This window comes from Sciurus vulgaris, assembly GCF_902686455.1.
Source record: "Sciurus vulgaris genome assembly, chromosome: X".
Lineage (NCBI taxonomy): Eukaryota > Metazoa > Chordata > Mammalia > Rodentia > Sciuridae > Sciurus > Sciurus vulgaris.
The window spans coordinates 43,886,270-43,902,478 of NC_136471.1; the positions used below are offsets into that span (position 1 = coordinate 43,886,270).

The 16,209-nt window shown below is 34.5% G+C and overlaps 1 protein-coding gene across 2 annotated transcripts in view; it reads right to left on the bottom strand.

Annotated features, from left to right (window-relative positions):
- DNAAF6 (dynein axonemal assembly factor 6) overlaps nucleotides 1-16,209 on the bottom strand; it is a 46,022-nt gene that overhangs the window by 16,302 nt on the left and 13,511 nt on the right. For both annotated transcript variants that reach the window (XM_079124972.1, XM_079124971.1), the window contains 2 exons: nucleotides 14,823-14,928; nucleotides 12,459-12,555 (listed from right to left, as the gene is read on the bottom strand). In XM_079124972.1, coding sequence (XP_078981098.1) covers nucleotides 12,459-12,555; nucleotides 14,823-14,928 — 203 coding nt within the window. The remainder of the gene's footprint in view (nucleotides 1-12,458; nucleotides 12,556-14,822; nucleotides 14,929-16,209) is intronic.

Genomic DNA, 16,209 nt, shown 5'->3' on the forward strand with positions numbered 1-16,209 from the left:
AGGAAGGCTTAGAGAAACAAACCAAAGGAATGAACAATCTATTCAATGAAATAATATCAGAAAATTTCACAAATCTGAAGAATGAAATGGAAAATCAAGTACAAGAGGCTTATAGGACTCCAAATATACAAAATTAGAACAGACCCACACCAAGGCACATTATTATGAAAATACCTAACATACAAAATAAAGACAGAATTTTAAAGGCCGTGAGAGAAAAGAATCAAATTACATTCAGGGGGAAACCAATAAAAATATCAGCAGATTTTCAATCCAGACCCTAAAAGCTAGAAGGGCCTGGAACAACATTTACCAAGCCCTGAAAGAAAATGGATGCCAACCAAGAATCTTATACCCAGCGAAACTTACTTTCAGATTTGACGACGAAATAAGATCCTTCCATGATCAACAAAAGCTAAAGGAATTTACAAAAAGAAAGTCGGCATTACAGAACATTCTCAGCAAAATATTCCATGAGGAAGAGATGAAAAACAACGATGCAAATCAGCAACGGGAGGAACTAGCCTAAAGGAATAGCCAAATAAAGGAGAAATCAAATCATGTCAAAAAACAAAAATGAGTCAAATGACTGGGAATACAAATCATATCACAATAATAACCCTGAATGTTAATGGCCTGAACTCATCAATCAAAAGACATAGACTGGCAGATTGGATTAAAAAGAAAAATCCAACAATATGGTGCCTGCAAGAGACTCATCTCATAGAAAGAGATACCCATAGACTAAAGGTGAAAGGATGGGAAAAAACATTCCATGCACATGGACACAGCAAAAAAGCTGGAGTATCCATCCTCATTTCAGATAATGTGGACTTCAAGCCAAAACTAGTCAGAAGGGATAAAGAAGGACATTACATACTGCTTAAGGGAACCATAAATCAGCAAGACATAACAATCATAAATATCTATGCCCTGAACATTGGCTCATCCATGTACGTCAAACAAATCCTTCTCAATTCCAGAAATCAAATAGACCACAACACAATAATACTAGGCGATTTTAACACACCTCTCTCACCACTTGATAGATCTTCCAAACAAAAATTGAATAAAGAAACCATAGATCTCAATAACGCAATCAACAATTTAGACTTAACAGACATATATAGAATATACCATCCAACAAAGAACGAATACACTTTCTTCTCAGTAGCACATGAATCCTTCTCTAAAATAGACCATATTTTATGCCACAAAGCTACTGTTAGCAAATACAAGAAGATAGAGATACTACCTTGTATTTTATCAGATCATAATGGATTGAAATTAGAAATAAATGGCAGAATAAAAAACAGAAACTTCTCCAATACCTGGAGATTAAATAATACACTATTATATGATGAATGGATAACAGAAGACATCAGGAGGGAAATAAAAAGATTCTTAGAAGTAAACGAGAACAAAGACACATCATATCAAAATCTCTGGGACACTATGAAAGCAGTACTTAGAGGAAGATTTATATCATGGGGTGCATTCAACAAAAGAAGTAGAAATCAACAAACGACTTAATGCTACAGCTCAAAGCCCTAGAAAAAGAAGAGCAGACCAACACCAAAAGTAGTAGAAGACAGGAAATAGTTAAAATCAGAGCCGAAATCAATGAAATTGAAACAAAAGAAACAATCAGAAAAATTAACAAAATAAAGAGTTTTGGAAAAATTAAACAAAATTGATAAACCCTTAGCCACACTAACGAAGAGAAAGAGAGAGAAAACTCAAATTACTAAAATTTGGAATGAACAAGGAAATATCACAACAGACATGAGTGAAATACAAAACATAATCAGAAGCTATTTTGAAAATCTATATTTCAATAAAACAGAAAACCTCGAAGACATCAACAAGTTTCTAGAGACATATAAATTACCTAAACTGAACCAGGAGGACATACACAATTTCAAGCAATGAAATAGAAGAGGTCGTCAAAAGCCTACCAACAAAGAAATGTCCAGGACCAGATGTATTCTCAGCCGAGTTCTACAAAACTTTAAAGAATAGCTCATTCCAATACTTCTCAAAGTATTCCATGAAATAGAAGAGGAGGGAACCCTCCCAAACTCATCCTATGAAGCCAATATCACACTGATACCTAAACTAGAAAGAGACACATCGAGGAAAGAAAATTTCAGACCAATATCCTTAATGAACATCGACGCAAAAATTCTCAACAAAATTTTAGCAAATCACATAGAAAAATATATTAAAATGGTAGTGCACTACGATCAAGTGGGTTTTATCCCAGGGATCCAAGGTTGGTTCAACATCCAGAAATCAATAAATGTCATTCACCATATCAGCAGACTTAAAGTTAAGAATCACATGATTATTTCAATAGATGCAGAAAAAGCACTCGACAAAATACAACATCCCTTCATGCTCAAAACACTAGAAAAAATAGGGATAGCGGGAATATTCCTTAACATTGTAAAGGACATCTACGCTAAGACCATGGCCAATATCATTCTAAATTGTGAAAAACTGAAAGCATCCCCCCTAAAAAGTGGAACAAGGAAGAGATGCCCTCTTTCACCACTTCTATTCAACATCGTTCTTGAAACTCTAGCCAGAGCAATTAGACACACCAAAGAAATTAAAGGGATATGAATAGGAAAAGAAGAACTCAAAGTATCACTATTTGCTGATGATGTGATTATATACTTAGAGGAACCAGGAAATTCCACCAGAAAACTTTTAGAACTCATAAGTGAATTCAGTAAAGTAGCAGGATATAAGATCAATGCACATAAATCTAATGCATTTTTATACATAAGTGATGAATCTTTGGAAAGAATAATTAGGAAAACTACCGCATTCACAATAGCCTCAAAAAAATAAAATACTTGGGAATCAATCTCACAAAAGAGGTGAAAGACCTCTACAATGAGAACTACAGAACACTAAAGAAAGAAATTGAAGAAAACCTTAGAAGATGGAAAGATCTCCCATGTTCCTGGATAGGCAGAATTAATATTGTCAAAATGGCCATACTACCTAAAGGGCTATACAGATTCAATGCAATTCCAATTAAAATCCCAATGATGTACCTTACAGAAATAGAGCAAGCAATTATGAAATTCATCTGGAAGAATAAGAAACCCAGAATAGCTAAAGCAATCCTTAGCAGGAAGAGTGAAACAGATCGCAATACCAGATCTTCAACTCTACTACAAAGCAATAGTAACAAAAACAGCATGGTATTGGTACCAAAATAGACAGGTAGATCAATGGTACAGAATAGAGGACCCAGACACAGACCTAAATCAATACAATTTTCTCATTAGACAAAGGGGCCAAAAATATGCAATGGAGAAAAGATAGCCTCTTCAACAAATGGTGCTGGGAAAACTGGAAATGCATATGCAACAGAATGAAATTAAACCCCTATCTCTCACCCTGCACAAAACTTAACTCAAAATAGATCAAGGACCTCAGAATCAGACCAGAGACCCTGCATCTTATAGAAGAAAAAGTAGGTCCAAATCTTCAACATGTCAACTTAGGATCAGACTTCCTTAACAGGACTCCCATAGCATAAGAAATAAAAGCAAGAATCAACAACTGGGATAGATTCAAACTCAAAAGCTTTCTCTCAGCAAAGGAAACTATCAGTAATGTGAAGAGAGAGCCTACAAAGTGGGAAAAAATCTTTGCCACTCATACTTCAGATAGAGCGCTAATTTGCAGACTATATAAAGAACTCAAAAAACTCTACACCAAGAATACAAATAATCCAATCAACAAATGGGCTAAGGAAATGAACAGACACTTCACAGAAGATGTACAAGCAATCAACAGATATATAAAAAATGTTCAACATCTCTAGTAATAAGAGAAATGCAAATCAAAACTACCCTAAGATTCCATCTCACCCCAATTAGAATGGCGATTATCAAGAACACAAGCAACAATAGGTGTTGGCGAGGATGTGGGGAAAAGGATATACTCATACATTGCTAGTGGGGTTGCAAATTAGTGCAGCCACTCTGGAAAGCAGTGTGGAGATTCCTCAGAAAGCTTGGAATGGAACCACCATTTGACCCAGCTCTCCCACTCCTTGGCCTATACCCAAAGGACTTAAAATCAGCATACTACAGAGATACAGCCACATCAATGTTCATAGCTGCTCAATTCACAATAGCCAGATTGTGGAACCAACCTAGATGCCCTTCAGTTGATGAATGGATAAAGAAACTGTGGCATATATATATAATGGAATATTACTCCGCCATAAAGACTGATACAGTTATGGCATTTGCAGGCAAATGGATGAAATTGGAGAATATCATGCTAAGTGAGATAAGCCAATCTCAAAAAACCAATGGACGAATGATTTTGCTGATAAGTGGATGATGACACATAATGGGAGTGGGAGGGGTTACCGTTAGGGTTAAGGTTAGGTTTTGGGTTAGGGTTAAGGAGGGTGGGAAGAATGGAGGAAGGAAGGACTGTATAGAGGGAAAAGAGGGGTGGGAGAAGTGGGGGGGAAGGGAAAAAATAACATAATGAATCAAACAACATTACCCTATGTAAATTTATGATTACACAAATGGTATGACTTACTCAATGTACAAACAGAGAAACAAGAAGTATCCCATTTGTTTACAATAAAAAGAATGTAATATTACTGATTTTTATTAACAAGTATATGTATAAGACAACCTATACGCTTATTTCTTCCTAATTTTAAGTCTACTTCTCAATTTCTCTGTATTTCGTTATAGGCAACTTTCATTTACAACTCTGCTAATTTTGGTATTAACATTTTAAATATATATATATATATATATATATATATATATTACTTTCACAATTAGAAATACCTTAATTCTATATAATTAAACTAGCTCTATTTTTGTGGTACTTGGGATTGAACTCTTGAACCCAGAGCTCATGCATGCTAGGCAAGTATACTACCACTGAGCTATATTTCCAGGCCTAAATTGACTTTTAGGGAGACATTAGTTCCTCACTCCCACTTCTACCATCATTGTGAAGGAATACTATGATATTAGATATAAATATATGTATGTTTGAGAATTATTAGAAATTTAACTGAAGCTTTTGCTGCCTGGAGCTGATAATAAAGTATCATATTACATCAAAAATTTCCTTTTCCCTGCCACACAGTCTAATACACAGCCAATCAAACAAGGTCAGCATAATCAGGAAGCATAACAAAACAAAACAAAATAAAGCAGGTATCTATCCTCTAGAAATTTAAATGGAAAAAGAGAATCCATTTATTTATCAGGCAGCCAAATTACTCATTCATTAAAAGTAAATGAATATGAATATTTTAATCTTAGGAGAGAAATCAGGATTTGAGAAGCAGACCATTCAAGAAACAAGTGAATTTTTAGAGGATGAGCCGACACTTTGCTCAAGATGAATGATAGCTCTTTCTGAGATAAATACATGTGATAAACATGTGATTCCTAGTTGTTCTGCCACATGGTGCCTGACTTCTACCCTATTCCTGACTCTAACCTTGTTCTCAGTGAGATTTAGGGATGGGAACGAGACTCATTTCCTAAGGAGGAGGTGATGATAAAAACTAAAAAACCAGGCTTAACAGCTTGTTTGTTAGGTCACATCAGAATGTCCTCTTATCGATATAAATCCTTCAACGTAGGAGCGCAAAAAATATTGTGCATCCATTCTAGTTCAAAAATTTATCTGCAGACTACTTTTCCCCTCTCCTTGAACAGAATTATTGGCAATATACTTGGTAAAATAACAATAATTCTAGTTCCACTCAGTGTGGGATTTTAGAGATAGTCTGTTGTTCAACACCCCTGAGTGAAAATGGGAATCCACTGACCTATATCCCCAATGCACCTATCCCTCTTCTTGCCATAAACACTCCTATGGAGAAGCCGGGCTACTTTCTTACATATCTTTGGTATCTATTCCTTTTTCCATATGCCTTATTTGGCACCCAAAAGTTCAGTGTCTCAATCAGTCCTGTCCTCAAGAGTAGGCAGGTTCCCACTCTTTCTTACCTAGTTTCTATGATGGATTTGTTTTACTTCTCCCATTGTCATTGTTTGTACCTCTAAAGCCATGCTACAATCCCAGCCTCACTGATCCAATCCCCCTTGTTTTTTTTAATATTAAATTAATACCTAATTGTAGAACTATAGGAAAAACTTATAATGTCTGTTTTGAACTGTCTCTGATTGTTGGTTTTATCTCACTGGCCCCATACTGTGTCCCCAATTAACCCAATTCCTTTAGGTTTCATAGTATCCCTCTCAACACCCCTCCCCAAACACATTCATATGTGCATGCATGTGTGTGCATGAGTGTGCACAAACACACACGTACACTACTAAAAATCACATTGAGTTCATTCCAACCCTGATGTAAATCAGGCACTCTGGTGGTAGATTCTAATACTTGCAGGAAACAAACACCATCTACTTTGAAAATCAACACCTCCAGTCTCTTTCTTCTTCTTGAGTTCCACATAGATTTGTATTTCTAACAGCCTCTTGGATACTTTCAACAAAATTTCCCATAGGCACTTCAACCTACTATAACCCAAAATTAATATCTTTCTTAGAACTTTGTCTCCTTTTTGCATTCCATATCCCACCCTTACAACACACAAATAAAACCAACCTTTGATTGCTTACTGTCCTTCTGAAAGTAATTGATAGTAATTGTAAAAAATGGAAAAAATAAGATTAAAATGAAACAAAAACATCTCTAAGTCAACCATTTATAGATAGCCATGTTATATTCCTATATCTAAATTAAAACCATCATCATTCACACAGTCACCTGGATTAGAAACCTGACTTTTGTTTTTCCTATACATATCTCATTCAATCACTTTCAAAGTCCTATCAATATTAACACTCAAATATTTACTGAAGACATTCTTTCCTGTCCATCCTCACAGACACAATCTATTCTTACTTCCTTCACTTTAACTAGTGTAATTGCCTACCTCATTTACCCAAACTCAAATTTATCTCCCACCGCAATCACCACTAAATTCTATGTTCATACTGCCACTAAAGTTGTTCTGAAATATGCATCTAGTCATTTAACTCACCCATTTTATTTTTAAATTTTCATTGTTTTAATTCAGTAGTGGGGATTGAACCCAGGGGTGTATCACTGAGTGACATTCCCAGTCCCATTTTGTTAAAATTTTGAGACAGGGTCTCAGTAAGTTGCTGAGGTTGGCCTTCAACTTGCAATCCTCTTACCACAGCCTCCCAAGTTATTGGGATTACAGGCATGTACCACCACAGACAGCTCACTCACCCACCTTAAAATATTTACTAACACTAGTATGCAGAAAATAAAGTCCAAATTACATGATGTTTCTATTCCTGAGCTTCCTTAACAAAATATCATACATTGGATAGCTTAAACAATAGAAGAAATTTTATAGTTCTGGAGGCTGGAAATCAGAGATCAGGATGCTAGCATGGTTGGGTTTAGTGAAGGTCCTCTACCTGACTTATACATGGCTGCCAATTCCTTGTGTCCTCACAAGGTGGGAAGACAATAAGCAACCTCTCTGTTGTCTCTTATAAGGTTACTAATCCCATTATGAGGGTGCTGCTCTCATGACCTCATATAATCCTAATTATTTCCCTAAGGCTCTATCTCCAAATTCCATTCTACTGGGAGTTTATATCTTCAGCATATGAATTTTGGTGGGACATATTTCAGTCCACAGCACATGATATGGCATTCAAAGTCTTTCGCAACTAGCCCTAAGTCACTTATTCTGTTTTATCTTCTATATTACTTAATACCAGTGAATTCTAGGGCTCCAAAATATCACAAATAGTTCTTAAAACACACTATCTACTTTCATAGTATTATCTTTGCTCATGCTGTTCATTTATTTGGAGAACTTTTCACCCTTTGCTGCCTGACAAACTCTTATTTGTTCTTCAAATATTCTAGTCAAATGCTACCTCTGTTGCTATTGTGGTACTGGGGATCGAACTCAGGGCCTTGTGCTTGTGAGGCCCGCTTCTTTTCATTCATATAATTTTGCAGAACTGTCCATTGAATTCAAATAACCTGGGCTCAAGTCTATCAAAATCTACAAGTGTGACCTTAATGTGATTGTAATTCTTTAACATCTACAAAATATGGGTAATAATAGCATCTTGGCACGGTGATTAGTGAGGTACTATGTATAAAGTTCTTAGAGAAATTCCTGGTACATAATACATGTTATATAAAGTGTTTGCTATTGTTGTTGTTGTTGTTATTATTATTACATTAAGTGAAAACAACCAGGACAAAAATGTTTATTCATATCATATAAATATAGGGAAAAAGCTCCATTATGATACTCTAATGACTCTGCACATGGACCACGTAGGCAAAGTTCAACTACAGTGTGACCCAGCTCTTGGCAGAACATCCTATGATCCTCCCGGAACATGGGAAGATAGGCAGTCTTTGAGGAGCTGCCTTATTCTGTTTCTTATCTGCCTCTACATTGTGGGAGGCTCCATATTTTGCAGGAAGCTTCTGTGAGACAGTTTCTCATTCTACTCTCCAGTTCCAGTAAGGCATATAACTTCCTACCTCACTCCCCTTGGCCATAGATGCAGACTATAAAATAGCTAATTGTAGGCTAGAGTTGGCTTTTCAGCCATAGACTCCCACTGCTCGTGTTACCTGCTATTTGGTTTGATGTCCTTTTGCAGGCAAAGGCATATAAGGAGCTGACATTATATTGGTTGTGCTAAGGCTGTGTAAGTAATGAACTATTTTCTTTGGGGGTTATTGTTTACTTATTAGATCAGTCTGTAAAAGTCTGGCAAGTCTACCTGATAGTTACCACTGCATTGCTGTGTATAAGTGGCTTAATATCTTGACAATAAGCTCCTAGAGAGAAGGAAATCTTGTCTGTTTTTTTTCAACATTGTATGACCATTACCTGGTCTATAGCATTTATCACATACTAAGTGTTAAATAAGTATTGTATGAATTAAAATTTTATAGCAAACAATGACACATATGTATTCAAAGATATATTGTCAAGGATATATATCAAACCCTTCACAGTGGGAGACTTGTGGGGAAGAATGGAGACTACAGACAAAGGAAGAAAAGGACAAGAAAATAAAATCAAAAAAGGTAAAGGCCTCCTATTCATGAGGTGTACACAGAAGAAGCCCTCTAGCTCTCTTATTATTCTTCCCTTAAATTATGAGTATTTGACACCTTGTAAGCCTGACATTAGTTTCTCAACTATAATGCAAGGAAGAGAGACTAAATCAGCATTCTTCTAATTTTGTTCCAAGGAGCCCCTGCTAGTCTCATAAGATGTATCTCATGAGTGTAGTACCTTTTATTTCCCCAAGGTGATGGTACTTTTACATGTTTTACATGTTGGGTTTTCTCATAAAATTTTATTTGAAGAAACGGCATATTGGTAAAACAACAATAGCAACAAATATGCAAACCACAGATTTAACCTGGCTCTAAAATACCTACATGTAGATTAAGGCCAGGGAGACTTGGTAGCTACAAACTTAGGAGTAAAGCAACAGAGAATAACAAGAGTACAGGCAGAATTTAGATATTAGATTTTCTTAGGTTTGGGGTTAGAAGTTTGCTGAAGACACACATATTGTTAATCTAAAATTTTGTTTAGGAGTATCATTTGATTTAAGGTTCATAAAATTTGCATTCTTGTTTGGAATCTGTGGCAGGTAAAGGAAAGGGTGGCTTGTGAATTTCTAAAGCCCAAATCACTTCTTATACTTAAACAGATTGTATTCCTATTACCTTCCTCAGCTTCAGCAAGGGTAATCTTCTTAAAGTCTTTTGATTGTATTGTTACATATAGACCACGTCCAAGACCCAAATAAAATTATTTAACCAATTTAAGGTACAATTTTCCCACATTTTCATGTTTCTGATATTTATATACATCACACAATCAATGCATACATTTAGTGTGGTAGTGTACCTATTTTCTTCTCAAGTATTGTTATTAAATAAATGCCACATTTAGTCAGAAGTAGTGGCATATGCCTGTAATCCCAGGGGCTCAGGAGGCTAAGGCTGGAGGATCACAAGTTCGAAGCCAGCCTCAGCAACTTAGCAAGGCACTAAGCAACTTAGTGAGACCCTGTCTCAAAATAAAAAATAAAAAGGGCTAGGGATGTAGCTCAGAGGTAAAACATCCCTGAGTTAAATCCCCAGTACAAAAATTAAGAATAAATGGCACATTTATAATTTGACGATGTCTTAAATTCAAGGAAACACTATAAGTTAATAAGTATATAAATTTGAGCAATAAATACTTGAGATGAGGTCAACAGTTTCTTTAAGTCTTACTAATAGGGTTAAGCAATGATGGTAAATATCACCATCAATAAGCCTACAGGATAAAATTCCAACTACAAATCAGGTTTTATTTATTTTTTTCAGTGCTGATGATCAAACCCAAGGTCTTGAACATGCAAGGAAGTACTCTACCTCTGACCTACATACCCCCAACCCAAATCAGGGTTTTAAAATCTTTTTTGAGAGACAGTTTACCAGGATGCCATTACCCACAGTTATTCCTGATTCTTTTTGTATTCATTACTTACTCAAATATACCATGCTATTTCATGCCTAGATACCTTTTTACATGCTCTTACCTCCTCTGCTTAGAACTCTCTTGGAAACCAAATGGAATTAATTGATCCCTTTATGTTTTATATCACAGTGTACCTATATATGCCTCTACATATGCACTTACCAAACTGAACTGCAATAATTTATTAGGGGTCTATCTCCTTTACTGTAAATTCCTGGAGGAAAATTGGCCATTTCTTAATTATCTTTGCATCTCGGTAATTAGGACAGTGTATGGTATGTAGTAGCATTCACTAAGTATTTAAAAATTGAATAAATGGGCATATAAAGCACTTGTCTAGCATGTACAAGGTCTTGGGTTTGGTCCCAAGCAACACAAAAAAGTTGAATAAATGAAGAAATAAGAGAAAGGAAAGCAAGAGGAAAAGAATGAAAAATAAGTGGTAAAGTGCTGTAGCACTGATAAATGTTTTATTTCCTGCTGGCTTCAGTGAGTGATGTCCAAGCCTTATCCAAACTCTCTGAACTCCTAATACACTTACAATTGCCTTTCAATGAGTTTGTTTATAATAAAATTAGCTCATTTATGTTAGCTTTGTCTCTTCAATCAATTATAAATTAATTAGAGGGAAGGATCGAGTCTTCTATATATACTTATTGAGTTTTAGATACACTGCATTTCCTATTATGAGGTATGATTTAGTTTCTAAGATTCATTGTTCAAGATACTTTTATTATTAAAACTAGTAGTAACAATTTGCATGAGAGAAATGGAAAGGCTCACAACAGTTTTATTTATTTAGGGTCTAGAATTTCTCCAGAGCTTAGAGCAATCCCAACACTAGACATTGAAAACATAATTTTACAGTAATTTATGAGAGAGGAAATTTGAATATTACTGGTAAAACCATGGGAACTAATTATTTCAAGATCACTTGAAACCTTAACTCATTAGAGTTTGAAAAATCTCCTGAGGTACTTAAAAGTCACTATTCCCATTATTTTACTTGATTCAATTGAATATCTTAGATTTTGCTAATAAGAGAAAACTTGAAGTTCATGCCAAAGAGAGATTCAAATTCCATTTATCATTTGCTTAAGGAAAAAAAATATTAAGCATCTCCTATGGGCACCTCAGTATTCTATAATGTATTCTAAGAGAGTAGGGACAAAGATAGAAGCATAAACCCCACCTCAAAAATAACTTTTAACAGCATAATCACTTGTTTGTTGCCAAAACAAGTCTCACACTATAGATTAGGCCCAGACTTTTCAATAAGATCATTAGGAGGATCAAATAAGCAGAAGTACAATGGTATTATTGATTTCACTGGTTATCATTAAGGATATTTTACAGAAACAGCAACTTAGAGCCTCCCCAACATGCTGTAGTGTCATTCAGATAAGGGAGTGAAGTAACATTCTAGATATCTTCTTAGTAGTTTAAATCAGATATTCAGAGATAAACCAATTTGGGGAAGGTAATATTTCATTCCGATTGCCTGTCAGCATCCAAAGGTAATAACCAATCAGACAACATGTATGTGACAGTAGTGAGAGGAAAGAATATTCAGTACAATCAGATTGGATGGTTTTAGTAGGACTACCTGTAGTAATCATGTATTGTGTCATATGGTTTTATTATATTTGTAAATTTTGTCCAACATGTGTAAACTTCAACGATTTTGTAAATGTTACCAATTTTAAACTGTGTACCCCATCAGTCCCTTAGTGCCTGAAACATAGCAATGACTATGCAGAGTTTACATCCTTGCCTACAATGTTATGTATATAGCAGTCAGTTGATTCAGTGGTAATGGTCATATAGACAATGAGAAAAGGGAGGAGAGTCTTACCACTAGCTCCTGACAACATGCAGTTGAAGAATCCTTTCTTGTCAATCCTAGATATATATCCTCAGTTCCCACCTGCTGTTTGAATATGATCTCATACCTGAAAAAAAAGTCAATTATGATAGGGACTCAAATGAAAGAGCAATTTCCTGTCACAGAGAAGAAAACTAGAATCATATGAGGATAAGCTATTACAAAAACTAAAAGGACTAAATAAAATGCTTGCTTTTTTCAGACATGTAGTAGAACAAAAAGGAACAAAAGTCTAGAAACAGTAAAAAATGCCAGACTCTGAAAAGCAAGATTATTATTTTGTACATATGTATTTTCTAAAATAAAGCTTAACTCTTTTAGAACTATATGGATAAAATGGATCAAGGGAATTTCTAATAATACTCTCATAAGATTAAAGTAGAAGATAAAAAAGTCCATTCTTATAACCCAGGGTTTGATGGATAGATAGAAACCCTCCTCTGCTCATTTTAAACCACAGAGTAGAGTTAGAAAATCCAGGTTGAATACTGCCTCTGTGTGACCTTAGTCAAGTTACAAACTCACAGAGTCTTGGCATATATACTTGTATGATTCATGGAAAGGGTGGGTGAGAACTAAATGACTTTTATGGTCTTTTCTATTTCCATAGTTCACAATGGTATTACAGTCAGCACAGCTACACTATGGCATATAGAAACTGATCCTACAGATTCTTAGTTCAATTAAAGATTTTCCTGTTATTTTACCCCACAAAGGCAATTCACAAATCTTTCCTTCCTCTTAAATTTGGGCTCTTCCTTCCTCTTAAATTTAGTGCTGATGATTGAACTCAGGACCTCATGCATACTAGGCAAGTACTCTATCACTTAGCAATACCTCCCACCCTAAAATTTGTTTTCTATGTTTAATTATACCCTAATGAAGAAATAGTAAATCCCCGAGCTGGAAGACTAAAGGACTAGAATGAACTTCTGACCATTTGCAAATAGGAATGCCCAAGAATAGAAAAGGGATTTTGCGGGAGGGGGTTGAACAAGACTAGAAATATGTAGCTGTTTGATATAGGGTACTTCTCTCTTAATAGGCTACAATGTCTACCAAGTATTTACAAGTGTTAAGCCAGGTTCAAACAAAACAGAAAGGATCATTCCATAAGCTCATAACTCCCAGATGGATTTGCCCTCAAGTTCCTGCTCTTTTCCTTAACAACAGATACAATTTTCCAACAGTTTACTATATGGGTTTACCTTCATGTCTACATATCCAACCAAACTCACTGCTTCTTCTCCACCTGTATAACCTATCTCCTTTGAATTTTTACAAGGTTTATATTTTCTGGCATAGTTTACTTGAAAGCTGGATACTTCTTTTTCATTAATTATCCCCACTCTCCCACTGCTTCTATTTTCAAAACTGATACAGAGGACAGAAGCATGGGTATTTTTTAAAATGAATTGGACAGTTAGTTTTGTAGTCACAATTAGAAAAGTTGACAGATCACTTGCCATAAAATTCTTTAAGAACTAATAAAGTACATTATAATTTTATAAATATTGGCTTTGTTTTTCAGTTCATCTACATACTCAAAGTTTTAATTTAAAACATATTTAATGCTAACTCTATTTAAAAATTATCTTCATTAATGTATGTAAACGTATTTTATATTCCTTAAAAAGTATGAGGGTTTTAAAAAATCTGAAAGGTTTTTTTTCCTGATAATGATTCTAAATTTTATATCTAGAGTTTGATGGTATTGAAAAGGTTACAAATTTGAGTCTTGTTTGCAAAATACACCGAATAAAAGCATAATCCTTAAATATCTAGTAAGTAAGTCTGGGTAATAATTGATAATTGAAGGGAATACATGGCCTTTTGCTGAAATTATAAAGCACTGAGTAATTAAAAGCAGGTCTTTGACACATAAACATAGTATTATAATTGAGTTTGTATGAATAGTTGCAATTTAATGGGGTGATTTTCTCCTACTGTTAGTTCTACACTAGACAACAAACTGACATTAAATATAAATTTATAATGAAAATGACAATTTTTCATTTTTTGCTAGATAAAACTGAAAGGAAGGTATTATGTTTCATTATTGTTTTTGCCTTAGAAGGGGAAAAATGATCAATTATACATGCCTTCTGTGTGTCCCTATGGTTTTATCTTTTATGTGGTATAAGTTACTTTATGAATCTTGTCAAAAATAGAATGATTCATGCACAACCATAGAAACGAAAAGATACCCCATTTGTGTACAATGAATCAAAATGCAGTCTGTAAAAATAAAAATAATAATTAAAAAAATAGAATGATATCAGGTGACACATCTAACTTAAACCCTAACCACATTCCTGGTTTCATTTGACTTACTCTGGGATTTCTCGAACATCCCACATGTCATCATGCTCTGCTCCTTCGGGAACTTCTTCTGGATTCCAGATGTCCTCACTATTTTCATCACCAGTTTGAGAGATGACTGTGAAGAAAGGGAAGATAAAGCTGAAGTCCTTGCTTATTTTCCTTCTCTAAATGGTTCAAGTTCTTCACATTCTTTGTGGGATAACCAACATAAACATTCTTTATTTGTAATCATTAGCTTGCTCTTTTGGTCCAGACAAGTTAAATTAGTAACAACTGATTTTAAATATTATCAACATAGACCAATACATTGTAGAATTATTAATAATAATTATAGAAAATACATAAGCAAAAATTTAAAAAAATAAGATAATCTATAACCCAACTGCCTGGAGATAATTAATGTTGGCATTCTGGTGTTTTATATCTTTCCAGTTCCTCTCTGTTTCTGTCTGTCTGCCCCTCCCTCTCTCTCTCTCTCTCTCTCTCTCTCTCTGTATATATATATATATATATACATATATATACATATATATGATATATAGATATATAAAAAATACTATACCTTTTTCAGAAACAAACAGGATCACATGTAAAATATTTATATGTATATATACAAAAGATAAAAATAATATATATGATCAATCTGATTTAGATAGAAATATGTCCCTAGTATTGTTTTTTACTACATGAAAACCCTTTAATACCTTTTGTACAAGCATGACATAAGTAAAAAAAAATAATATCAATTAAGGAAACTTAAAGCACTGGATGAAGATAATTTTTTAATCCAGTATTTTCATCACATATACATGAGCTTTAAAGAAAATATCTGTCACTTCTTGTTCTTTATGCAGAACTTTTGGTTTTCCATATGCCATCTTTAAAATATTTAAAAGTAGAAAGGCTCCAGTAGGCATGCAAAAATACATCTTTCATTTGTTCTATTGTGGCATCCAATGGGGACATGCATTAAGTGCAGAACATTGAGTCCTTTCAAGCATTCCCAGAAATGCACCTGATTGTCCGGTTTTCAATTCTGCCAATTCTTTTAAAATTATCTGCTTCTATCTAGCATGGGCCTTCTAAAGCTTGAGTACGGATTTATAGGTAACATTTTGCATGTGACTCATCGCCCTCAAAATTCAGAGTTATTAGACTTACATTACCAGAAATAACAGGCAGCACAGAAGTACATCTGGATTGGAACTAGTATTCCATGTAGTGAATATCTCTAAGGTAAAAAGTCTCTTGAACAACAACTAAAAACTTTAAATATTCTCAGACCTCATTTTAGCCATTATTTTGAACATTTTCCAGATAATATCTTTTACAATTAACTAGATTAATGAATGAATTCACTTCTTCTCTTTGCCCATCTTCTGGTAACTGTGATCAT